At 44.3% G+C, this 20248-nt stretch overlaps 2 protein-coding genes across 2 annotated transcripts in view; both read right to left on the bottom strand.

Annotated features, from left to right (window-relative positions):
• Positions 1-10516, bottom strand: part of si:ch211-169p10.1 (coiled-coil domain-containing protein 120) — a 58119-nt gene extending 47603 nt beyond the window's left edge. The window contains exons 1-2 of the mRNA XM_035382910.1: positions 10029-10516; positions 8980-9871 (exon numbers count right to left, since the gene is read on the bottom strand). The gene's annotated coding sequence lies outside the window, so the exon portion shown is untranslated. The remainder of the gene's footprint in view (positions 1-8979; positions 9872-10028) is intronic.
• An 8324-nt stretch (positions 10517-18840) lies between these two features.
• mbd1a (methyl-CpG binding domain protein 1a) overlaps positions 18841-20248 on the bottom strand; it is a 37428-nt gene continuing 36020 nt past the window's right edge. Inside the window, exon 19 of the mRNA XM_035383288.1 lies at positions 18841-19314. Coding sequence (XP_035239179.1) covers positions 18841-19314 — 474 coding nt within the window. The remainder of the gene's footprint in view (positions 19315-20248) is intronic.

The raw sequence follows: 20248 nt of genomic DNA, 5'->3' as shown, positions 1-20248 counted from the left end.
CAGCAACACTGTGAGAACGTCTGGCGCTAGCTGGCACTAGCTCATTCAGTGTGAGTCAGTAGGATAAGGCCATACCTTTTCCACCTATATCCAAGCTACGCTAGATGTGAAAATATGAATCCTACTGGTAATAGCTAAATCTCACCTTAGCATGTCAATACACAAACATCGAATAAAATGCTTTAAAGCATGGTGGAATGATGCTTCATTGCACAGGTAAGGATCTAGTCAGTCTTTTGTGGCTCACCATAACCCTTCAACCAGCCTCCTCCCTTGATCATCCCCACTGTCTCACCAGATCGCTTTCACTGGTGCGATATACACATCTCATCATAGCTCCACACGAACGAAAGAACAATAACAACCAACAAATCTACTCCGGAATGTTCTGACTCCAGGCTCTCTGACTGTCTCGCTCTCTCTCTCTCTCTCTCCCTCTCTCTCTGTCTGTCTCTCGCTCTCTCTCTCTCACTCTCCCATTCTCTAGGTGTTTGCTTCAAAACATGACCTAATTTTTTCTGCCTGAGCGAAGCGGCGAGATCTGTCACGGTTCGAGTTCTCTCTCTCTCTCTCTCTCTCTCTACGCTAACGCCAAAGCTCCCGATTGCGCTCGGCGGCTCACAAAGAGGAGAAACAACACTAGGGGGGGAGGAGGAGGAGGAGGAGGAGGAGGAGGAGGAGGAAAAAAAACTGACAAGACAGTGAAAAGCAGAGGCAACCATCGCATGGCAACAATGTGGAAAATCCCCTGCTAAAAATAGTGGCATATCGCAGGGCAGGCAGCACTGATAGAACAGCCAATAACCTTTCACCCCTGGGGCACTGTCGGGCGGGGGGTGTGGGGGGTTAGTGGAGTGGCGGGGGGGGGGGGGGGTCGGTCCATCCGTACGTAATTTGGATGAGTGACTCGGATCCAGATGTCTCGACCGAGCCGCCAAGGTCAAGCCCGTGTTAACGAATGGCGTTGGGGAGCTGGGCGCATGAATGCATAAATATCCAACCGCCACTCACTCTTACGCATTGTGTGTATTCACTCACATTGAGGAGGGGGGCTCAACGAACGCACTAGAACCTTCCGGAAGGTTCCATCTCCACCTTCCCTTCCACAGCGTTTGCCAAGGAAGCTCAAACCTCTCGACAAGAGACACACCCACCCTTCGGCGATGCATTCGTTTCCTGACTCTCTGGTCCAATCAATTGGTTCCAGTCAACAGGTTCCTCTGGAGATCTCAATACTGTTTCTTCAGTCATTTCCCACTAACCACATTTAATGATATGAATCTGTCAGCATACGAGAAATCTTTTCTAAAGGGTTTTTAATGAGCAAACCAATCAAATCAAAGACAGCAGAATACAGAAGCCATACATCTACTATTATGACATCATGTGCATGCAGTCCAAAAATAAACGTTTTTGCGTATCTGTCAGCACTACACTCCCATAACTGCATGGAGGTGATAACAAAAAATTCACAATTCCTCCATACAAGTCGATGTATTTGCCAACATATTCATAGAATAACTTTCATAGAATAAGAATGCACAATTTTGAGCATACAAGGCAATGGCATTTAAAATTAAAATCACTCGAGATAACCAAGCCACTGCGACTCCCAAAAACGCAATCTGTTGAAGAGTATCACCGTAAACAGCTGACTCATCATAGTACTCATTGCTGAAAAGCAATTCATTTTATTTAAAATCACATAGACCTGCACACTGTTTGAGCCTCTTCCAAAACGGCAAACTCAGCACGTGACAAACTCTGAACACAATGCAAAGAAGGAAGCACTCCGTGTGCCTCTCCCAGACAGAAACGCTCACTAATAACAGCCTCGGGTCAGGGCGTCGTGGCGGACTGACCTGTGAGAACCGCGTCCGTTAAAAACACACAACAGCAGCGCGTCTTTAAATGCTCGGAAAGGCTGTAATTACAGCTGATCGCCCGGCAGAGCTCAGCACCGGGCTGCAATTACGCTGTCCCGCGATCGCCATGGCGACGTTCACTTCCTGTCCTGTCCTTCGGCAGTGGAAAGCAAAAGGCCCAACCGCACGCGGGACCAGGTGCGGAGTTCAGGTAGGAAAAGAGCGGGAAACTGCCCTGCCCGACAGCTTAGCCTCGGCTCACGGAGTAGCGGCGTCCATCTGACATCCATCTATTCTGACACATAAAAGGTTTCCAATGTTTACTCAGAAAAGATCTGTATTCAACGTTTCTATCAAAGATCAGGCCATGCTAGCTGCCCTTGGTCAAGGCACTTTACCCGAATTGCTTCAGTTAAAAATATCCTGCTGTATAAATGTCTAATATGCAGAAATATAGTCTGTGTAAGTCGCTTTGGATAAGAGCATCTGCTAAATGCCATCACGCAATGTATCATAAAGAGAGCACCTCACCATATCACAACAGACATTAAGCATCCACTTGAGTGAAGCATGACAGCCATTAGGACCCCCATCCTTCAACACAATGGGCAGGTTAGACAGTTAAAGTGGAGAATTAAATGAGCGATTTTGTAATGTTGTCAGAAGTTAGTTTTCTACAAAAAGTGGCAGTCTCTCGTGGCAGAACCTCAGGGCTCCTAATTTAGGCTACGGTGCACACCTCCCGTCGCACAGTGTCCCCCTCGCCGCACATGAGGGAATTGAGGAAAGAGTGCCCTCTACTGGTCAATCAGCGCTATGTCCAGCTGCAAGCAGTGCTTTGTGACGGTGTCCCTTCCAAGAACTGAAGAGGTCCGACTATTCTGGGCTAGAAATGGTCTGGAAGCAGTTATGATGCCACGTCAACAAACAGCAGACTGTGGTTCACCAGAGCAAGCTACTCTTTCCTGAGAGCAAATTACTTTCAAAAGGAATGCGTCAAGTATCAGGGAAAATAAAATCAATAATTCAAATAAAGATCATTAAATAAATAGGTGCTCATAACCAAAGACCAAAGGCTTAGCCTGTCACGTAAAGATCAGGTTCAATTTGTTCCATCTATTATCGGTTTCAAAGGAACGTACAGTTTGAAGCAGTTTAATTTCACATCGGGAGCTTGACAAATATTTCAACAGAAAACCAGATCAAATTGTGTTAGCCTGGTTCACACCCCCCAAATCAGGGTTGAAAACACTGAATTTTCTATTTGCAGTGCAAAGGCATACCTGCCTGCTCTCAGTCCAAAAGTATACTAGGGAGATCATTCAGAATGTCTTATTCGCACATAACACCACAGGACCATAAATCACTTCCTGATGTTGTTCTGTGCCATGTTGAGTCAGTATTACTTTATACTTTACATCAAAACATTTTTTGGAGTCACACAGGCGCATTTAATCAACTAGAACAACACATTTTAAGTCTGGCTTTCCCTTTCTTTCCTGAGCTATAACTATCTTTTTCCTACTTTCTGGGAACAACCTGTTTTAAAACAGTTGAGACCTGGTTCTTATTAACATACCTCTACCGAACCAGGTCATAGGTATATTTACTGGTCTTTAGAAAGCATGGGAACTATTTGCTTTTCAGTTTTCAATATTTCACAGGGTCCATGTGTTTTTATTTTAGCATTGTGTAGTTTTTGTATTTCATCCACTGTACGAAAAGCAAATCCTACTGTACAAAAATACATAAATTTGTGTAAAAGTCCACTCATTTGCAAACTATAAATACAGAGAAGTCCTTATATTACATATAGCCTACTCTAAGTACTCTATATATGGCACATAACAGCCAGAGTCAAACATTCATTGGAAAATGGTAGGCAGCTAACCACGGGCAGCAATGCTGCATGGGGGGGGAGGGGGGGGGGGGGGGTTAGGGTGATAATAAGGGCCTGACTGAAAAGATTGTGCAGGGATGGGGTGCCCTGGGATGATGGGGCCCAATACCAGATCTTTTCATGGGGCCCCAAAATCCCTGGTGCCGCCCATGACCACAGGCACACCTGAGTTACCTGTTACCTCTCTCAGAGCACACCTCCCTTACGCCCGGCTCAACCATTCTAACGGAGGAGCTGAAGGCGCCATTGGATGTTCCAGATGGTCCTCTCCAGCCAATGCCTCAGTCAACTATCAGCCAAGACAAGTGAATCATTTAAAATAAATTTCTTTTAACTGACAGATTTAAAAAAACAGTTTTAATATTTGTAGCATTGAGGATAGTTTGGTAGAACAATGAATTTTCTTGTTATCTTTTAAATTTTTCATAACCAAAATCACCTGAATAATACATGATTTCAGACAGTAAATGTCAGGCTTGTTACTTTATAAGTGTTCTTCACAGACTCTTTCCAACTTTAACCCTTTAAGGTTTAAGATCACAAATATGAGATTAGACTGTTCTTAACTGAACATTCCATTGCTGAAGACACAAAGGCAGCACACCTGCAGAATAAATTATTTTGACTGGCACATCAAAAAGCAGTTGAAGTTCTTTGTGTTGTAAAGCAGAAATTAATTCATAAAAATACAATAAACGGTATTTAGCCAGTTAACTGTCCATACCTTATCTCTATTCAGCAACTAAACCCTCTTGAACTGTTCACTTATTTGGATGTACGGCTAGATAAATTAACCCTTTAAGGTGTAAGGTGTAAGATCACAGATGAGTGATCTGAATGTTCTTCACTGAACATTCTAACATTCTATTGTTAACGTAATAATACTGGTAATTGAGAGCAATGAAATTCTAGAACACTGGACTAATACTGAAAAAAAAAAACATTCGAAAAAACCTGCTCTTCAAAGGGTTAATCATCAACCAGCTTAAGTCCAACAGCAAATCTAGACAAATATCAGAAGACAAAATGACAAAGAGGTTCCGAACGCGCTTATTGTTTCATTGTGATGTCACAATGCACTGGCGCCAGTGTTCTGGTGAGTTTCCCTGAGAAAGAGACTAGCGGAGAGGGGGACTGCGAGTTCTATAAGTGGAAGCTTGTGTTGTCAGCACTACGAGAGACACACACAGTGCCTCACAGTCACCGCAGAGAGAGAGAAAAAAAACCTGTGTTTGACACCTTGACTGCGCTACGTTAAAAAGAGGGAGAGACTGCGCTATGCGCACAGCGTCCCACATTCTCTCAAATGCACACCCTGTCCCACATGCCTGAGAAAAAGAGAAAGAGAGAGAGAGAGCAAGACAGGGGAGGGGGTAAAAAAAAAAAAAAAAAAAGACTTTGATTTAGGCTCTGATTAAAATATTCACACCAAGCCTCTAGTGGCAGTGCGTGCACTGCCCTGAATGTCTAATTAGAAACTGGAAGCAGAGGCTGTCCTAATTATACTCAGAACTGCACACTTTCTCCCTCTCTCTCTCTCTCTCATCCACTTTCCTTTTTCCCATCCCTCCATATCTCCAGCTGACTGCGCCCGCCACCAACTACTAAATCATCTTCCCCCCGTTTCCCCTCTCAACTTGCTTGTTTCATCACTTTCGCTCTTTATATTTCTTTTTCTTCTTCTTCTTCTACTTCTTCTTTTTTTATATAACTGTGGCTTTGTGCACATCTTTAATTTGAGAGTGAAAGTGCCTTTAGGACTCCTGGGTGAGCCCCGCCCACCCCAACACCGCTGTCCTATAAAAAGACAAGAAGGGTCATGGCTGCAATAAAAAAAAAAAAAAGGCTGAAGGAGATTTTCCCAGCATTCTCTGTGGTGCTCAACTGGTCCCCCCCACCCCACCCCACCCCACCCTACCCTCAGCCAACGTGTGAACAGCACCCTAAATAGACCCTCTGCATTAGCTCCACATCCTCATACATGCCACTGAACACTTTTTTCCCCACTGAACACACTTTCCAATATTGCACTGACACTATTTCCTGTAGTAGTTGTGTAGTGTTGCAACAACACTCTAATACAGTATGTTACTGATGATTGACAGTATAGTAAATGACAATACACAACATCATAGATATGACTGAAAAGAGAAATGTCTAGTTAAATTTTTTTTCTCAATGTACGTAGTAAAATAGGTTAAATAGGAAGGTAATATGGCATTTCCCATTCTGTACGATTGCAAATTTAAAGTAGTGTTTCAGTTTTTAATACGATATTCTGAATGGTAAAGATAGTTAAAAGATTTATGTAAATGTATGGTAATATGTTGTGTATATTTCGTATAATAACAAAAAACAGGGTTGGCAGATTTGGCAAGAATCTAAATAGGTTTATACTAGTTAACAGTATTGACATGAAGTAGTTAAATAAGACAAGCAAGGTAAGGTGAATAGTGTAAGACGTTGGACATGGCATCCATCCATCTATTATCTATACCCGCTTATCCTGGGCAGGGTTGTGGGGAGTGCTGGAGCCTATCCCAGCATGCATTGGGGCACGAGGCAGGAATACACCCTGGACAGGCCGCCAATCTATCGCAGTGGACATGGCATTAGAATTAAAAATAAAATCAAACGGCATTTTGTCCTGGGGGAGAAAACGATGACCCCGAACACTTTGGTGTTAACTTCAGAACCTGAAGGCAGCCACAGTTCAGACACAAGCCTACATGAGTGGGCATGAGAGGGGAAGTACTGCTGGGGAAATCTGAAGCCTCTTCCACATCAGTCCACCCTGAATGATTCACACTGCTCTACTGTAGGTACAGGACGTTTTTTTTTTTTACCCGAAACTTTCCAACCAGTTTCAGTCCTCTCTGGCACTTCAGCGGTGGGGCCGATCACCAAACATAACGCAGGAAGTCCACATCTAAGCACAGGAACTCCACACACAAAACAAAATGGGCTGTATCCTTGGCAACCGACACAATTAAAATGTTAGAAACCACGGGGAGACGGGAAGGTGTGAGATACCGCAGGTGCGAGCACAGGCCACGCAGAGAGTCTATCACAGGTGCCAGCACAGGCCACGCAGAGGGTCTATCACGGGCGTCGCACGGCCTCGCTCACTCGGAAATTCAAGAGGCGGAACAGCGCTGTTCTGAGTGATTGTTTTTCCGAGAGAGAGCCGATTCAGGAACTTTGGTTGATTCGTTTTTTTTTTTTCATTTCGACGTCAGTCACTGATGGACTTGCATTGTTAATGAAATGTGTAAAATCAAAACGTTCAACCGGTTCAGTTCAGACTAATAAATTAAATTGCTTGCTATTAAGTGCTCCAGAGGTTTATGTTTTCATTATTTATACACAGACAGAATTGTTATACCTGCTCTATTAACCATACATTATTTAACTTCACTGTCTATTCCATGGGCAGGACGGTGGTGCATTGTAATTGTAAACTGTCCAAGGGTATAAGTGTGTGACTGAATGGTGAGTGAATGGTGTGTGTGTGCCCTGCGATAAATTGGCGGCCTGTCCAGGGTGTATTCCTGCCTCTCGCCCAGTGCATGCTGGGATAGGCTCCAGCACCCTCTGTGACCCTGGCCAGGATATGCGGGTATAGATAATGGATAATGGCTGGACGGATGGATATCACCAATTACATTAGAATTACAGTTTCAATAAGGAGTCGGAGAAGGAAAATGAACGAAGGAGTCAAGAGAAAGAAGTAAGGAGGAGAAGAGCGAGCCCAAGTATAACCGCAAATGCCTGTATTTGCCGAAAAGCCGCGAAGCGCTAAGGCATAGCCAGCAGATAGCTTTTAATACAGAAGGAGAGCGAGGCCTAACACAGAAAGAGGTGTACAAAATGAGTTAGGATCAGTTTTTCTTTTTTAAGAAAATACACACTACGTGGCCCAAAGTATGTGGACACCTGACATTCAACATCTCATCCAAAATTATGGGCATTAATATGGAGTTGACCCACCCGTTGCTGCTATAACAGCCTCCACCTCTTATGGGAAGGCTTTAAACTAGATGGTGGAGCATTGCTGCAGGGATTTGGGTCCATTCAGCCAGGAGAGCATTAGTGAGGTTGGGTACTGGATTGGGGCGATTAGGCCTGGCTCGCAGTTGGCTTTCCAATTGATCCCACAAGTTTCGGATGTGGTTGAGGGTCAAAGCTCTGTGCAGGCCAGTCAAGTTCGTCCACATCGATATCAACAAAACCATTTCCATATGGACCTCCCTGTGTGCCCGAGGGCACTGTCATGCTGAAACAGGAAAGGGCCTTCCCCCAAACTGTTGGGGAAGCAGAGAATCATCTAGAATGTGATCGAATGCTGTAGAATAAAAAATTCGCCTTCACTGGAACTAAGGGGCTTAGCCCAAACCATGAAAAACAGCCCCAGACCAAATGGTGTCCAGATACGTTCGGTCATATACTGTGTGCGAGAAGGACAGGGAGCAGTCCAGAGACACGTGAGGACATAAAGCACCACACCGAGTAACATGTTCAGCATTAAATTAACTCGGAGTATACGGTCCCCATTTAACATATGTACTCTGTCAGAGTTAAATGAACACTGGACATTTTACTGAGTATTTCCCGTCAGGTAAGGTGCACCTTGTGCCATGAGACCAAAGGCTGTCGCTCTACAGCATTTGAATACGACACGTGCAAAATAATTTGCTTATAATAGGAAAAATAAATAAAAACCTGGCAGTCACCAACTAGATATGAAATGCACATTTGGGGGTTCTCCTAACTTGAAACACTGCCACAGACAATCAACGAGGGCACCCTTGCTACAAAAATAGGCTTGCCACTATGGAGTCAAAATATAGCACAACTACATTAGCTACCGCAGATGAATCTGCCACTTGCACCATAATTGCACGCACACGATACGACCACTAAACAACTTGCACACAACCGTGACCGATGCCTACACATTGATTAAGTGTTTGGAACCACCGCCTACCCACCCACCCCAAAAAAACAATAAAAAAAACAAGACGACACATATTCAGATTCCTGCAGTCAACACTCACATAGCCTACACGTCCATACTGTCGGAGGTAAGAAAATACACCGTCACACCTCACACCCTCTCCCCGTCTCGTTCACTGGCATGCACACCAATACGCGGACAAATATATGGCACACGACGGGGAGGGACTGGAGTGTATGCCATATTTTGAACTATACCTGTTTGTGCCTGCACCGTCCCTGTACGCAGCCCTTGCGTGGTGAGAATGTGAAAACCTTCAGTGCTGACCCAGCGACCAGCCTCCAAGCACAAGGTAGCAGCAAACTCAGGATAATTTCGCCAGGATTCTCCTGTTTACACGAAATGATAAATGTCCGATTCCCGCAGCAGAGCGTCTCCAAGTTTCAAAAGCCTCTTCAAATGTATGTCAAATGGAAGCGTAAAAAAAATTCAAAAAAAAAAAAAAAACCTTGGGCCAAAAACGAATGTTGCACCAGGGTCAAAGAAAAATAAAATTTGCTCTTGGAAAAAAAACCTCTTAAAACAGCCAGTGATGCAGTATTGCCGATCTTGCGTTAAACATAGATTGGGGATGTGCTATAACCACATAAACATTTTGATGGCACGTTGACTAAAATGCACAAAAGCGGAAAGAGCGCATGAAATTTTGACTGTTTTCATTCATGCAAAACCCGGTCAGTTTAACAGCAGCTTCGATAATTAAGTCACAAACTGGGAAGCCCGTGTCTGTATGCGAGAGCAAAGCACGCACTCAGAATACCAGACTGAAACGCGAAGGAAAATAGCTGCGCCCTTTTCTTAGCTCCAGAGCCGAGTCCGAGAGAACGGAAGAAACCTGAAAAAAGATCATTTATTGCGTCTTGTGTCTCAAGACGGAATTCCACATCCTTATTTAAGACATCTGAGGGGGGAAATCGTGCAAGGATTTGTCTTATTTAAAGGCATCCGGAGGCCCTTATCGGAGCACGCGTGTATTCCTCGGGTACATAGAGATCACATATACATCAATATATAGCTATATTCTCTGCTTCCAGCACCATGTCCAGTTGATAGATCAAGTAGCTCGATTTTGAAAATCCGCTCTCATTCCTAAAAAAAAATAAAAATCAACTTGTGAATTAGAATTTCCGTTATTTAAAGACCTTCATCAAAAGTCTTGCTCTGCGACATCAGATCCCAACCGTTTTCGAAGCACAAATTTCAATTAGGAGTGCGTAGCCCGTTTTAGGTAGCAGCATTTATCTACTTCTCTGTGAAGGGCTGGGGTTTCCATTCGGTTTGACCTGCAGTCTCGTTTCTCGTGCACGTTGGTCCAGAAGTCCTCAGCATCCTCAGCGCAGAAGCTTCGAGCTCAACGAAAATATGAAATCAACATATGTGTTCAGCATATACACGGTGATATTTTAACCCAGTAAGCCGGGTAAAGCTTGATTGTCTGCTCTTTTAATTAATAAAAAAAAAACATACACACGCATACACGCTACACACACACAGCCGCCGCAAATGCGCACGCTTTTACAATCCCCACCCCCGTCACATATCTCACAAACATACTTAGGCGCGTACAGTAGCAGTGCCTGGCTTTGCACTCGGAGGACCAAACCAATCCCGTCCCCTCAACCCGCTCAGTATTCCGCTGCCATGCCCTCGACTGTTAACCCTTCCGTGGCTGAACACTTGTTTATTTCCCCTTTAGGAAATAATACGCCTCACGATGATGGTCATCGTTACGCAAAAAAGATCCCCCACGACCCGTAAAAGTAGACTCAGGACCACATTTTTTTTTTTTAAACTTAAGGTAACATTTCCAGTTCCGAGATTTTTTTTTTTTTTTTTTTTTAAATCATGGTGCCAATTGCAATTTGGTACCATTTTGATATTGGCTACGCTCGCGACAAATGCTGTGAGCGCAATTTGACAGTACGGTAGCCTATCTTGTAGTTCCTCATTTTTCTCAAGATTCGAAGTTTCTTACTGATGCCAGCAGTATGAATATTTCATAGGATTTAATTAAGTAGATTAAAATAAAAAGTAGCATAACATATGTAACTAAGAGTGAACACTGTTACTGTAAGCCAGTGCAAAGTTCTGCAGAAAAAAAACGAACATGTAAACAGCTTGGTACTGTATTAAAACCAACACTGAATATGTAATTGTGATGTCATGATTGAATATGTGGTTTGAGAAAAACTACGGGAATAAAAATAAAGACAATCACGAAATGGGCCATGAACGCGCAATTCCATATAGTGGGCTACAGAACAAGGGGACGCAATCAGGCAAATTCGTTTTTGAAAGCATTTCTATCCAACGTGCTGAACTGATGACTTTGTTGTCGAAGGGCAGACACGCTGAGCATATTGGGTAATGAGTCCGCGGACTCTTGATCTTCCATTGGTTTACGATGGGCATTGACCTTACAAGCTCAGTCTGTGCTTCCCTTCCCATCGACCGTGCTCAGAGCGAAATTTCCGTTCGAGCAGAGAAACGGTTAAAATACCAGGACTATAATCCAGATGGCGCCGGTAGAGATTATAAACTGGGAAATGGGGGTGGGAACGGAGTGTGGCGATTACATTGATCTGGGACGGGTGATGTGAATGTGTTAAATGTGTGCAATATGTCGTTTGGCTGGCATACTGTGTCAAACACATACAGTTGCAGGAAAACGTTGTGAACCCTTTGGAATTACTTGGATTTCTGCATTAAGTACTCATTAAATGTAGTCTGATCTTCATCAAAATCAAAGGTAGTCAATCTTCAGCAATAGACAAACACAATCTGCATATACTAATGACAAATAATTGTACTTCTTGTCAATACTGAATGCATCGTTTAAACAGTCACAGTCTAGGTTGGAGAAAGTATTTGAACCTCGAGGCTAATGACTTCTCCAAAAGCTAATTGGAATCAGGTGTTCCAATCAATGAGATGAGATTGGCGGTGTGGGTTGGAGGTCCCCTGCCCAATAAAAAAAAGCCACAGTCTGGTTACTGATAGTCTTCTCAAGAAACATCTGTTCATCTGAACCACGCCCTTACCAAACCAATTTGGTCAATAACAATAAAGACCAGGGTGTTCATCAATCCACAATAAGACTAGTTGTCTACTAATTGAGTAAATTCTGTAGGCCTACTGTTGCTACTCTCCCTAGAAGTGGGCTTCTTGCAAAGATCATGGCAAAGAGCGCAGTGTGCAATTCTGAAGCAGGTCAAAAAGAACCCCTTAGGTAACAACAAAGGACCAGCAAAAATCCCTTGAACTTGCTAAAGTCTCTGTTCATGTGTCCATTATAAGAAAAACACTAAAGAGGAATGGTATCCGTGGGAGGACACAATGGAGGAAACCACTGCTCTCCAAAAAAACACTGCTGCACTGTCTAAAGTTTGCAAAAGACCACTTTGATGTTCCACAACGCTTCTGGGACAATGTCCAATGGACGACTGAGACGAAAGTTTAACTATTTTGAGGAAATGCATGACGCTATGTTTGGAGGGGAAATAACCTGCTGACCAACACCAAGACCTCATCCCAGCTGTGAAGCCTGGTGGAAGGAGCACCATGGTTTGGGGCTGCTCTGCTGCCTCAGGGGCCTGAATAGCTTGCGATCATTTAGGGAACAAAGAATTCAAAACTGCACAGAGAAATTTTGCAGAAGAATGTCAGCAATGGTAGCGACATTCAACAACATAATGCTTTAAGCAGGAGAAAATCTGTGTTTTGGGAATGGCCAAGTCAGAGTCCAGACCTTAACCCAATTGAGACGTTGTGGCATGACCTGAAGAGGGCTGTTCACACAAGAAATCCAAGAAATATCGATGAACTGAAGCAGTTTAGCAAGGAAGACTGGTCTAAAATTCCTCCTGACTGTTGTGAAAGTCTGATCGGCAGCTATAGGGAACATTTGGTGGAGATCATTGCTGCTAAAGAGGTCCTACCAGTTACTAGGTACAAGGGTTTGCATACTTTTGACAGCCTGAACTGTGAATATTTAGACAATGTGTTCAATAGAGACATGAAAGACGCAATATATTGTGTGTTATTTATTTGAGCCGACTGTGTTTTGTCTATTATTGTGACTTAAATGGAGATCACACCACATTCAATGAATTAATTAATGCAGAAATCCAGGTAGTTCCAAAGGGTTCACAAACTTTTCCTCGCAGCTGTATTTTGAGATGTAAGGCTTGACTTGGGAGTCCAGGCCATGAATACGTCAGGTCTTTGCATCCTGTAGTATTAGATTACAATGTCCCCATTGGACCTTTTGGTCAATAGCGGCAGGCAGTGTAGCACAGTGAGTAAGGAACTGGGCTTGTAACCAAAAGGTCATAGGTTCGATTCCTGGGTAGGACACTGCCGTTGTACCCTTGAGCAAGGTACTTAACCTGAATTGCTTCAGTACATATCCAGCTGTATAAATGGATACAATGTAAAATGCTGTGTAAAAGTTGTGTAAGTCGCTCTGGATAAGAGCGTCTGCTAAATGCCTGTAATGTAATGTAATGTAATGTAATAGATGGTTATAGTCAAACCATAGATCCAGCCAGGGCACTTGGTCATGAAGTTCAAAGAGAAGGCTGCCTGAAAATTCTCTATTCAAGATTTTCACCAATTGAATCAACCTCGTGGTTACACCATAAAGCAGGGTTGGCCAACCCAGGTTCTGAAGAGCCGCAGGATCTGCTGGTTTTTGTCCCTGTGACCCTGTGGCTCCCCAGGACCAGGGTTGGCCACCCCTGTGTTGAAGGGTATTCACAATGACCACATAAAATTGGTCCAACTTCGGCTAGCTGCCTATAGCCTTTGCTTCTGCTTTCTGTTTCCACTAGTCCTTTCAAACGTCTGTCATATCAATTGCTTTCTAAAGAAACTCTAGTCTTCTTGAACCAATACCTGCTTTCTTTTCTCCCATAGCTTAAAATTAATTAGCAATTAGTGCTTCGCTCCAAGAGAGTGATCTACATGATCCTAAGCAATTTGTCTTTTTAGATCGTAACTCCAATGATGTCACATCCCTGCTTCAGTTAACTGTTGCTTTCCAGCAGCCACATTAAAATTGCACGAAGAACACATCACATAAAACAGGTCCTTTGTATTGGGATTGTATGACTCAATGTTTACATGTGCAAGTAACCTCGGAACACTGCAATAACAATATCAATATCAAAAAAGAGGTTACTTGCACCTACGATTTCTCATTATTGAGAAGCCATTATAGCATTGTTTTTTGTCAGTAATTCCAATTGTTATCTTCTTCCAGTAATGTTAATACCTTTTATAGTCAAATGTATGGGTTAAAAAAACTTGCTGTATAGAGGCTGAAGCCCATACTAGCTATGAACAAGATGATGAAATTGGATTGAATCAGCATGATTATTAGTCAATAAACCATAAGTCTTGACTCAACAGTACGAACCTGACTCTTGTGAAAGTGAGGATGATGATGGTGCCGGACAGCTGCCGAAGCACGAGGGAACCTAAGATCTGTAGACAAAAGTTGCGGTATTTGTGAGACAGAAAGCCCAAGGAATTATCAAACTTTCTCAAAAAGTCAGCGGTTCAATATTAAGGTCTCACCCGAAGGGAAGGAATCTGTTTCTAGTACGGTGAGAGACGATTTTTTAAATTTTCTCGCTAAAATAACCCCTTGCAAAAACTCCATGGTAGCAATAAGTATAATTCAAATGACAGCATCAAATAAGTGGTACTGCTGAGCTAATCAACAATCACAGGGAATATGAGATAAACAGTTCTTCACTGCTTATGTAACCAGAGACAGGGGTGTCCATATAATTATCATGTAGGTAAGCATCTACACCTTTCTGTGACAAGTATATCTGCTGGGGGGAAAAAAGAAACAAATGTCAAAATAAGATAAGTGAACAATGGATGCAGTATGTAGCTCAGTGTTTTCCAACCCTGTTCCTGGAGATCTATCATCCTGTACGTCTTCCCTCCAACCCTCACAAAGTGCACCTCATTCAACAGCTAGAGATCTCGTTGACATGCTAATTAGCAGAATAAGGTGTGCCAAATTAGGGCTGAAATGGAAACCTACAGGACAGTAGCCTATATCTCCAGGAACAGGATTGGGAACCACTTGGGTAGATTTACACTGCGGCCTGTAACGCTGTCAGTTGCATCCGTTTTCTAGGCCCGGATGAGGCAGCGTACTGGTTCTGTAATAAGCGGATGGAGGAGCACGCATGAAAGGCTTCGTTTCATGGCAGTACTTCTTCCTTCTCGCGGAGACAAAGCAGCCCTTTCTGCTCAGGGTAGATTTACTCACTGCCGCACACACTCGCTCAGAGAATGACCCCTCTCTCTCTCTCTCTGCTTTCAGCAAGGCGAGCTGAACGACTGCAGGTGTCTCCGAGTCAGGGGCCGCATCGTGCACTTCCTCCAACGGCAAAGAAGAGAACGCGAGAAAAAAAAAGAACGTTTTCGACTCTCGCGCCCAAACAAAAACTTTTCAAAAACAAGCTCGCGCACAGGGGCGGCGGGTTCCTCGGAAATACGCCCCGTGTCACCTGCTACAAACGGATTGCAGAGAAATGGATCCTCCCCGGTTAAGATCCGTAGACCTCTGTACTCTTAAATCCTGCGCTCAAGCTGCTTTTCACATCTGTTTTCCATTTAAATCCCTAACATCTTCACCGGCGCTTCCTAACACAATTCACGCAGCTATGTGCTGCCCGGGTTTTTCATGATGATATAGGCCTACACGGTATTTACTCAACTGCAAAGCCGCTTAATTTTATTTGGCCCATGGAACCAACAGATAAGCACTTTATAGTTATGTTAAAATTACCGTCTGTACATCTTGGCTACGACATTTAAGTCGTTGTGTATTATTAAGGTGGAAAAAACAGCAATTTACTTTGGCTTAGAATCTTCGACCACATTTAGTGTGGATTTGTTCTGTAGTTATTTTTTTAACGTTGTATACATGCTTAAAAGCTGCCAAATACCTGTATTTACTATCCAAAGACTTCAAAAAGAGTATTTGTGGAATATTCTAAAATGACCTTCCAGCGAGTGAGGGACCTCTTGTGGACACGATCTAAAATTACAGGTAAAACGAGCCAAAATGAAACACTAACCATTATTGATATCGGCGGCTTGGACATATTTGGCATTGTGTGTCATACTTTGGTATAAACTGAACAAATTGCGATAATTACTTCTGGGTGTTGGTGGGACAAATGATACCAAAACCTGAGTCAAAACCTGGGACTGCAGCCGATCACCGCGCAATATCACTGCAGTGAACGGTGAAATGCCTTGCACTGAAAGCTCCAGATCAGATCTCCAACCCCATGAGCATAACACGAACCTATCAGTCTCAGTATTCAACCTTCACCATATCCATGCTCTCACGTTGTAAGGGCCAAATCTTTTTTAAACAGAAAAAATAAATGGGGCGTCAACCGGCAACAATTTACTTTTACTTCAGTAGATAAAGTTGGAACATACAAACCCACAGCATAATGTTGAAATTTTGTTTATAATTTTGTTTACAATTTTTGTCTTAGGTGATTTTTCTTTGTGGGTTTTTGACTATTAAAGGAACGTATTTCAGTTGTTTTGGGAATTTAAAACCAATAGACACAAACCTTCAGCCTAAAACCAGCGAATCGTATTGTGGCTAGCTTCATGCAGACATACGTAGCCTACCTGTGAGTAAAAACTGTTGGTCTCAAATTCCATTATTTGTTAATCGCTGTTTACAATTCGACTGAATCTTTGCTCGTTCTCTTTTTGCACGAACCTAAATGTGTGTTACAGAAAACTGTTGAATTGTCAGAACTGAATGAAACAATGAAACTGGACAATTGATGTGCCCCCCCCCCCTCAACATATTAACATGCATATTAACATCACATTTGGCAAACAGCAGTACAAACACATCAAAGAAAAGGCCTGATTCTTATTTTCAAAACATATGGTTTAATATAATTAGAAAAAATAAACCATTAACCATGAATTCTAGAATGCGTCAGGGACAGCCAACAGCATTCCCAACACTAACTGACAATCTCTACTAATTCTTTATGTGGACTTAGTTTTTAAGTATAAAACTGAAAGCTTCAACAGACACAGGAATGATAAGTCCAAATGCAGTGATCATCCTTTAAAGAACCGTCAATGAAAAAGCATCCCAGAGAAATTAGGAACATATTAATATCAAAACTGAGAAATTGGGGGTGGGTGGGGGGGAGGGGAGGAAATCAAATTGAAACAAAGAAAAATCACTGAGAACACCCCCCCCCCCCACCCCACCCCCACACCAATCTGGAATAAAACAAACTTGGTCATGGTGAAGTGGAACTGCATTTAGACATGATTCATCATCGATCGATAATCCAAATTCACCTCTTTGCCAAGTGTACTACTTAAAGGCTTCATCCAAGTGTGTAAATATAATCTTATTCCAATTTTTTAAATAGTCCTGTTCATATTTACAAGAGCATAATTTCGCACAATATGAATAAAAAATACTAGCCACACTTGGTTAAGAAAAACACCTTTGGATAAGTTTGTGTTTCTTTAGGAACTCTAAAGATGAGCTTGCAAAGGTATGGGCTTTGCTGCATAAAGTGGTTTTTTGAACAACTTGGCACAATTTTTTTTTTAGATCTGTGTGCTTTTTGACAAACCTCCCCCCCTCCCTTGCTTTACCCAATACCCAATAGCAAAGGATATTTATGTTTCACACGTCACTCGAGTGTCATTTACCAGACTGGGGACGCAATTTACAAACTTAAAACACATTCGTTCAGAAACAGGAGACTGAGCCCTGGGCTCAATTATTCGGGGAAAGATGGTCCAGTTTGTACCACAGGTGGAAGGCAAACAAACGTTAAAAAAAACGAACAAACTAAAAAGTGGTGAGTGCTCTCACTCTACCTGGGGAGGAATGGTAATGAAACAGGCTTGTGTGCTGGAAGCAGTTTTGCTAACATGCAGCGAAGTTCACCCACCTATTAAGAGTGAGCGAGCCAGCTTGGAAAGAGGTCAAAGTGTTCTCCCCCATGACGGGAGGCTGTGGCTGTGGATTGTTTACTTGTGCAGACGGACACAACCTCACCGGAAGGAAGCGAGCAACAGGAAACCAGCACCCACCTGAACTACCATTAGGATGATGACACTACACATTGTCACCGCTCGACCGGGGTGAAAACGGTCAACATGAAACAGGTTTGAATTTAAACTGACAAAAGAGACCGATCGGCTAGCTGAACGGCGGCTAAGCACTAGCTATAAGGCAGTTTCCAGCAAACAGCAGAACAAGCGTTCCAGCAACGGACGATTTTGTGCCTGTGCCGTACACCTGTCTCCATTACCACACCTCCATTTTGATGACAAAAACCCAGGAAGCAGCAAGAAAAACTAAAAAAATACAAGAAAAAAATCGGAGAGAGAAACATGGAGCCAAGTGGGAAAACCACTGAGAGGTAGTCGAGTGGATGAGTTCACCTCCCTCTCCCTAAATGCGACAAGCATCGAGTCAGAGGCAGAATACAAAAAAAAACACAAACAAACAAACAAAAAAACAGCAGTTAAAACAGCAGCAGTCTCATCTTGCTCTTTTCACAACCAGAAGCGGCCGTTGAGAAGTGGGAGGCCGTTGGGTGTCCTTGACGAGCTTTAAATGTGATTCCACACTAAGCACCATAGAAACAGAGCTGGGGGGTTGGGGTGGGTGTGGGCAGCTCTGATCCTCTTGAGGGTGGGGGGGTTGTAGGAATCCCAGTGGGGGGTGTGGGCAGCTCTGATTGGGAGGGGTTGAAATCCCCTCCTCCAGTTCTCATACATTTTACCAGTCTTTATTCTCCAGTAGTGCTGAACAGCGGTTAAGTGTAATACACCTCCACACCTTAGGGGGGAGCTGCAGATACACCTCCACACCTTAAGGGGGAGCTGCCGGTCCCGAGTTGCATGGAGGGGGGGGCAGCCCCATGTGATCAAGTACACTCTTCGGTCCCGTCCCTGCACCACCACCCCCCCCGCCCCCGCCCCCGCCCCCGCCCCCGCCCCCGCCCCCGCCCCCCTCACACCACCAGCTGGGTGATGTCGCACTTGTCGCAGCGCTCCTCGGACTGCAGCACCAGCAGGCCGCAGGCGGCGGCGCGCACGTACAGCACGGGCTGGCGGTCGGGCCGCGGCACGCAGGACGGGTAGCCCTGGCACACGGTGTAGCGCTCCAGGTCCAGCAGCACGGACACCACCAGCTCGGCGCGGGCCAGGCGGGGCGGGTGCGCCTCGTACAGCGGGTGCGTGAGCAGCAGCGGCTGGCCCTGCACGCTCACGCGGTAGAAGAAGCCCGGCTCCACCTGCAGCACGGTGTCGGCCATGGTGGACAGCTTGGAGCACTGCAGCAGCTGCAGCCGCGGGCCCTCCACCATCAGCCCCACCCAGTGCGCCGGCAGCACCGTCCGCCGCAGCGCCTCCAGCAGCCGCAGCAGCTCCCGCTCCGCCTCGCTCACCGCCGGCGCCCCTGCCGCCAGGCTGAAGATCTGCGTGATCTGCAGGGGCATCATGGGAGAGTGAGTTTTTTTCCTGACGGGCCGCTAATGGCCTACAACAGGGCTATTGCCCAACCCTGCTCCCGGAGATATACCGTCCTGTAGGGTCTCACTCCCACTGTAATTGGGCACACCCGATTCACCTACTGATCAGCAGCTGAAGGAGATCTCTGGCTGTTGAATGAGGTGTAACTTTGTTAGGGTTGGCGTGAAAACCTACAAGACGATAGATCTCCAGGAACAAGATTGCTCCATAACCTTAACTACCCAGCTATCAACCATGGTGCCAACATGACTTTTAAAAATTGTATTTATAAATTTGGTGCCCAACGTGGGGTTGAACATATTCAATTCCCACCCTAATTTTTGGAATCTCCAATTACATACACACCACTGCACACACTTGTCCAATATTAATATTATAATAGCAAAGTGAGCAGATGATATTAGTGTACAGCAAAATCAATAGCAATTATTTTTGTAATTATAATAGCATTCACGTTATAAATTTGGTGCCCAACGTGGGGCTGAACATGTCCAATTCCCACCATAATCTGAATTTCCATTTATGTGCGACCGCAGTCACATTAATGTGCGATCCCCACTGCCGATTTGGCAAAGTGTAGACACCTGCAGTTCTCCGCTGAAACACAAGGTGTCACCAGAAGCTTCTTTTCACACTAGCAAACTACAGATAAGCTCGCACAGAGCCAAGTTGGAGGAAGAGCTTATACTTTCACATGCAGCTTCTGCATGCAGTCTGCCAGCCCCCCCCCCCCAAATGACCAGCAGGGGTCACTAGATAGCAATGAACGCGGATCCCAGACGTGTCTGAACAGTCCTGTCGCCCAGGCAACGCAATGGGCAGTTGCACATCGCACTATAGAGCTTCCGACCACAGTCGGCACAGGCACGGTCCAGATCAGACACAACG

This window comes from Anguilla anguilla, chromosome 11 (genome assembly GCF_013347855.1).
Source record: "Anguilla anguilla isolate fAngAng1 chromosome 11, fAngAng1.pri, whole genome shotgun sequence".
Taxonomy (NCBI): domain Eukaryota; kingdom Metazoa; phylum Chordata; class Actinopteri; order Anguilliformes; family Anguillidae; genus Anguilla; species Anguilla anguilla.
This window is presented reverse-complemented; position numbering and strand designations above follow the sequence as displayed.